The 6,969-nt window shown below is 41.6% G+C and overlaps 1 protein-coding gene across 6 annotated transcripts in view; it reads left to right on the top strand.

The window, feature by feature from the left end:
* The window catches only part of Nfib (nuclear factor I B), a 213,224-nt gene that overhangs the window by 873 nt on the left and 205,382 nt on the right, over positions 1-6,969 (top strand). For all 6 annotated transcript variants that reach the window (XM_004631712.3, XM_004631711.3, XM_023715839.1 and 3 more), the window contains exon 2: positions 5,590-6,121. In XM_004631712.3, coding sequence (XP_004631769.1) covers positions 5,590-6,121 — 532 coding nt within the window. The remainder of the gene's footprint in view (positions 1-5,589; positions 6,122-6,969) is intronic.

The following is a 6,969-nucleotide window of genomic DNA, read 5'->3' as shown; positions in this document are numbered from 1 at the left end:
GCCTGCGGCTGCTCCGGTCTCCGCTCGCGGGGCGGACCGGGGCTGCGAAGGGCTCGGGGCCCGCTCTGGACCCCAGTCGGGGACTGGGACGAGGGGACCGCGGCGCGTGTGCGGGCGCCGCTGGGCTCCGCGGCAGGCGGGGGGCGGGCGACGGCGCGAGCCCGGGCTTGGGGTCCGGGGACCCGCTGCTTTCCCGAATTCCGGGGCCCGAGGTCTGGGTGCCGGGGACCCGCGCTTTGGGGTGCCGGGGCCCGCTCCGCAGAGGCGCGCTTTGCGTTGGCACGAGGGTAGTTGGTTCTGGTAAAGAGTGAGGACTTCTAGAATAGATTCATTTTGTGGATACCTGCTCGTTTAGCGATGCTTAGGCGTAGTTCGTGAAGCATAAAGTAATGATTGGAGAAGTAAAATTTTTGTCTTTCACTTTGCAAATTGTCCTGAGACCTTAAGAACGACGTTATGGTATAACACACTGGTCTTTACCTTCAAAAAAACCCGATTTATGTTACTTTAAGCCAGGTGGTCAAAAGGAAAAGTGGGAATGTCGAACAGACTTACCTGGGTGAGTTTTTGTCGCTGCTCAGTGAGCTAACCAACTCAACTAAATATCCTAGTCTAGAATTGTTTTTTGAAATAATATTTAGACTTCTAAGGTCTAGGACAGTTTGCCTCAGTAATCTCTACTATTCGTAATTGATAACCATTTTTCCTCGCACTGGCAGAAAACTATAAACATTTGAACACTTACTGGTTGGTTTTGGGTGTGTTCAATTAAAAAACCTAATATCAGGATGATGCATTTTTGTAATGGACAAATTATTAAGATTTCCATTGTATGACAATTAGAAGCCATTGTGACTCAAAAGGACTGAGGCATTCATAAATTGTGAATGAAGATGGAAACAATGATAAGGCTTATTCAGTGATTGGATACAGTCCTGTAGCTTTTTGGCTGACACATTTTTTATTGTTTATATTTTGTTTGGCATCTGAGTATGATTAAGTTAGATATGGCTATTTTAAGCAAGTAAACGTGCACTTTAATTTAACAAAACTGGAAAAATAAGTTTCTGAGTTATTTGTATTTTGAAAGCTATGAATGATAATAGTCAATGAATGTGATGAAACTTTCAGGTCTAATGAATTGCCTTTGGTTGTAGAAGTTACCTTTACTATTACCATCAGCAGGATTTTTTTTTTTTTTTTCCTTTCTGGTAAACTCCATCCATTTACATTGTTTTTATGTTAGGATCAAATACAACAAGTTAAAGTAGGCTTTTCATTTAGAAGCACTTCTTCACATGTAAGGTACTGAGGTTTTTTTTTTTTTTTTTTTTTCTGAAATTGTATTTCCAGCTTTGGCTTTTGGGAAACACTGATAGCAATTACATTGCATTTCTAGTCGCTCCTAAGTGTGTATTAAAACATCACTAGTTTTGTCTTAAATTTGTGTAGGTTAAAAATAATATTACAGCATCCTGACATGGAATGTTCGGGGCAGGCACAGTATAATCACTCAGTTACTGCAGTAATATTCAGGGATGCGCACTTCCTCTTAATTCAAGATGACTCATTTTCAACTATTTTAATACTATAAATATAGGTTGATATATTAAAACTGTTTTGGGGAATTAAGGCCTATACCAGAAGAAGAATTTTAGCTTTAGAAATCTCACTTACCCACCTTCATAGGTGACTTTATAGGTAAGTAAGGTACAGCGAAAGGGAGGACACGTTAACGCCGTTAGTTACTTCTGTATTCTGTATCAGATGAGTATGTTAGTTTTGTATTACAAGTGCCTCCAGGCTGTAGGAGGACATGCTTTAAGACACGTAAATACAAAATAAAGTAACATTTTTAATTTTTTGAAAACTTTAAAAAGCATCTCAGTTTCTGCAATAAGATACTTCAATTTTAAAAAGAAATTTAATATAAAAGAAGCTATCAATAAAGTTGATTTTTAGCAAAATAATATGTTGTACTGTCAGTACATCAATATACCAGCATTTTTACTTGAGAATATATCAGATGTAAAAGGAAAGTGAGACCTGTCAGACGCAATTTACTGTTTGGTTTTTTGTAATATAACGTAAGCCCTTAATAGTACAACTTTATATTGGTATGATGACATTGAACTATTTTGTTATTCAAGTTCTACAGGAACATTTATTTTCATGGCTTTTTGTTGTATAGTGATGATACTCCAAGAACACCTCGTATTTACTCTCCCACACCTATAGTGGTCTAATTTCCCATCCCTTGCAAGGAAACTATTGTCTTCATGAATAAAAATTAATATGTCTAGTTAAATTAGGCTGTTTCCTTTTATATTTGACATTTGTAACTTGGCTAATATCAGCTCAGCTCAACTGAAAGAATTTTTTTAAGATAAAAGATGACTGAATGTTAGTGTATTGTAGTTAAAATTTTTAAAGGGCAAGCTTGCATATTACCTTAATATAGAGCTTTTAGATCTTAAATAATTTTGAAAATTATTTTTATATTTGTTTAGCACTAATCCATTGGAACATTTGAATACATGAATACTTTCCTTTTTCCCTTTTGGTTTAGATGAGGGTGGTTACTGAGCTGAATGTTCATGTGCTGCACGATCATTCACAATATATGGCTGCTCAGCATTAGAAAACAATCGTACTTGGGAGATGACAGCTGAATATGTCAATGTAAAAATGTTTGTGACATACAGCCAATCTCAGCTTTTAATCATTTTTTGGGGGGGTATTTCCCCTTATCAAATATTCTTTAAAGGAATACACATACTAGTAAAGCCCTAAAAGATACTAACAAGGCCAATTGTGGCCTGAAAAAGTTTATTTCGAGTTACCTATAAAGAAAACTGTATTTAAAAAGAATATTTGGCCTCATTGAGCAAATTCAAGTGATCCTTGAGAAACAATTTTTTGTGGGCATTGGGTAAGAGTTTCCAAATTTAACCTTCAGTTTTTCCTTCTGGGTGCTTAAAATAATTCATTACAGTTTTGAGATTTGTGACATGGTAGATGATGTTTTTGATGCAATATTGAAACTCAAACATTTAATCAAACTGTTTGACTTTTTAATAAGAATGAAATGTCACTGAACATAGTATTTAAGGACAAAAGTACTTAAGTATTATTGAATTGCTTAATATTTGTTGAAATAATACTGCCTTTTCCAAAGCATGGCAAGGGTGCAGTGAGTGAAACAAAGCTCCCCATGTCCGTTGTACATTGTGAAGGTTTTGGTTCATGAGTTCTTCGATGCATAGTTTTTAGTTGTGTTAATAAGTCACAGTAGAAGTCATGTCATAGGAAGCAAGTTTGTGTAGCACATTTTAAGCCCACATTTCCCTAAACAGGCCTTTCTTTTGCATGTATTTTGAAGGAGAATAAGCAAAGTTTTTGTAGTTACAGTGAATGCTGAAAGCATGCCATCAGAGGCTGTATGTAGATAGGGAGGTCTTATCATGGGCTGTGGTTGCTGCGAGCAGGGCTGCCTTCCCACACAAAGAACAGATTGTGGTTTAACTCTTTCCATGGCCTAGTTTAATGTGCTCACATAGTAACCGAATTGTTCAAATCTCTGCTGGAAACTACTGATCGGTTTAATGATTTCCTCTATGGCATTTGGTTATGCCTCATGCTGTGATGTAATCATCCGCATTCTGTATTGTTATAAAATTTTTATTCGTACTTACGCTGCTGTAGAACATTTTAGGGTAGTATGTTAGAGCACTCGATAGCTGCAGTATTGATTGGATGGGCCGTACACCTCTGCGGGGTCAAAACTGCAAACTCGTGGCAGGTTGCAGCCTTAGCATTGAAACTTTTGAATTTCATCTTTAAAATACACTCACAGCTGTGTGGAATTTTTGGTCACCTTCTTTGTGGCAGTGTTAGGACTTCACTTTCATGGTCTTTGCCTAATGGAATTGTTCAGTCGACGGTTAGAGTTCCCTCCGTGCAGTTCAGGGTGAGCCGTAGGAGGGCCCACATTCCTACCTGGGGTCTAAGCAGCTGGAGAAAGTTACTTTGTTGCTGGGATGGAAGTACAGTGAGTGTGATCAGAAAAATGGGTGTGCTTCAGCCCTTGGGCCACTGCGCACAAGTGCGTGTACATGGGACGCCTGGGCCTAAGCTTTTAGGATGAGTTTCACCTACATCAGGAAGTACCAATGTGCTGGCTCCATTTGGAAGTAACTTTAAGTACCTTCGGGTGGAATGATCCTCCATTCCTCTTACCGCTCTCTCCCTTAAAAATAGTCTTTGATGAAAGGGGCAGAAAAAATGCAGGACCCTAAAAGTAAACTACTTAATTCAAATGGTGGGTGCTGTGTGAATGTTCACTTGCAGACAAATACCTCCAGTTGGGTCAGAGAATCCATCTATGTGGCAAGGGAGCTGTGTGGATTCCACAAAAGCAGTAACTGAGCGGCAGGCAGTGCGCTCCGGTGTCACCCTGCTGTAGCGCGCGGAGACACAAAGAATGCAAAGTTGGTGCCAAGTTGCCATTTTTCATTGTTCATCTCAGATTGATTTTTAAGGGATTTAGAGTAATTGTCATCCTCATGTGAGCCATTAACAGATTAAGAGACTGGATCGTGCTGCATATTCTATAGGAAATCTACAGGAAGGACATTCATGTAGTTTCTGTTTTCAACTTTAAAACTTTGGTTTAAAAACTCAAGAGTGTGAATCTGTGTGTGTGTGTGTGTGTGTGTGTGTGTGTGTGTGAGAGAGAGAGAGAGAGAGAGAGTATGTGTGTGTGTGTGTGCATGTGTGTGCGCGCCCTGGTGTTCGGGGTGTGGGGAGAAAATGCACTGCTCAAAGTATGGAAACTGAGTGCAGAAGCCGCTGCTCCGCCCGGCTGTGTCCTTTGCCCACTCGCCTCCCTGTGTACCGGTTTCTCTAGTTACCACTTTTGGAATGGTGCTGTTTCAGTGCTGGAATGTTGGACGTTTGATAAGAAAATGGATCAAGTTTAATGGCGCATGCTCTTTGTGCCACCAGCAGCCTCTTGCTGAGAGCATGCTCCAAAAGCGGGAACTGTGTGGCATTACACTGAGCATCTATATGCTTTGTGTTGCTGTGCCACAGCGAGGAGAAATGAACTGTGGCATCGCTCCTGCCTCCTGAACAGCTCTGCTCCCGACTAGCAAAAACAAAACAAAACAAAACAAACCCCACTGTGTTCTTTGTAAAATGGTACTGTGCAGTGTTAGTTGGTCAATCAAATATTTAAATATTAAATTAGGTGCCAAGCACCTTGGTTGCATATGTTTTAAAGAAGGCAGAAGGCATAGATAGTATTGGGGTAGGAATGAGGGGGAGGGGGCCAGGGTGAGAATGCAAATAAAACCTTATTTTCTTTGTAGGAGGGAGAAGCAACTTGTGCATTTTGCTTAAGAGGGGGCAGCTTGGCATACTTTATTTTCTTCTTGTCCTGCTATTTTGGGCTTTTTGAATAAGAAAACAGTGCTATTTTCAAGCATAACTTTTTATGCCAAATTGGGACTGGATTGTGGTCTAATTTTTGAGCATTTAAAATTAAACCGACTGTGTGCCTCTTGTTCTCCCACCCGCCTTCCGCAGGATGAATTTCACCCGTTCATCGAGGCGCTTCTTCCACACGTCCGCGCAATTGCCTATACTTGGTTCAACCTGCAGGCTCGAAAACGCAAGTACTTTAAGAAGCACGAGAAGCGAATGTCCAAGGATGAAGAGAGAGCAGTCAAAGACGAGCTGCTTAGCGAAAAGCCCGAAATCAAACAGAAGTGGGCATCCAGGCTCCTGGCCAAACTGCGCAAAGATATCCGCCAGGAGTACCGGGAGGACTTTGTGCTCACCGTGACTGGCAAAAAGCACCCGTGCTGCGTCTTATCCAACCCTGACCAGAAGGGTAAGATTAGGAGGATCGACTGCCTGCGGCAGGCAGACAAAGTCTGGCGTCTGGATCTAGTCATGGTGATCCTGTTCAAAGGCATCCCTTTGGAGAGTACGGACGGCGAGCGGCTCATGAAGTCCCCACATTGCACAAACCCAGCACTTTGTGTGCAGCCGCACCACATCACAGTGTCAGTTAAGGAGCTTGACTTGTTTTTGGCATACTACGTGCAGGAGCAAGGTAGGAGCAGAGTGTTCTTTCCTCTAGTGTCCACAGACCTCCGCAGAGTGCAGAGTATCCGGCGTGGGCCAGCGGCTCTCGAGGCCCCCAGTCTCCTGTGTCCTCTCGGTACAGTGAGCAGTGTGCCCGCGCCCGCCCACGTGCCCACTGCCGTGTGTGACTGTGGGAGCAGACGCTGGGCCCTTGCACCTAGGTAGGCGGCAGGCGTAGGCAGAGGCTGCGAAGGCCTGAGTTTTCTCCCAGGAGCAGTCAGAGTGGCCTGGGGATGCAGCTCATTACACTGTGCTTTCTGTGCCAGGCTGCATTTCTTATACGAAGTCATCTTTCCCTGACTTGAACGTACACTGTTATGAATAGTCAGACCTTAATAATTGCTGTCCGAGCCTCTTAACTAATGAGGTAGATGAAGTTGGTGTAGAGTCCAGTGCTGTTGCCTGAAAATAGAACTAGTGTGTGCTGTTACGAAGTGTGTACGGTAGCCACTATCAAAACGTGGATCTGACAGAGACCGTAACTTGCTTAATGTAAATACCTTAACACCTACTTTTGATTGTGGAATATTCACTGTAGGCTCATTGGAATATAGTCGTTGTTTAAGTAATTTTTAATATTTACCCAGAATGACTTGGGAACGTTTTGTATTGTTTACTTGACTATAAATTCATAAAACTTCCAAGGAGGAAATTTGTAAGCTTTCCTTACAAAACATTACAGAACAAAAACAGAAAGTAGACTGGTTACACTGGTTTAAAGTAAATCTCAAGAAGAATGCAGCAACCACATAGCATACCTGTGTTTTAAAATACTTGACAAAGAGAGTGGTGTAACTGTTGCCTGAACGGTTCAAA

Source organism: Octodon degus, unplaced genomic scaffold (assembly GCF_000260255.1).
Source record: "Octodon degus isolate 3935 unplaced genomic scaffold, OctDeg1.0 scaffold00044, whole genome shotgun sequence".
Taxonomy (NCBI): domain Eukaryota; kingdom Metazoa; phylum Chordata; class Mammalia; order Rodentia; family Octodontidae; genus Octodon; species Octodon degus.
The sequence above is the reverse complement of the archived record's forward strand: the minus strand, read 5'-3'. Positions and strand labels throughout refer to the sequence as shown.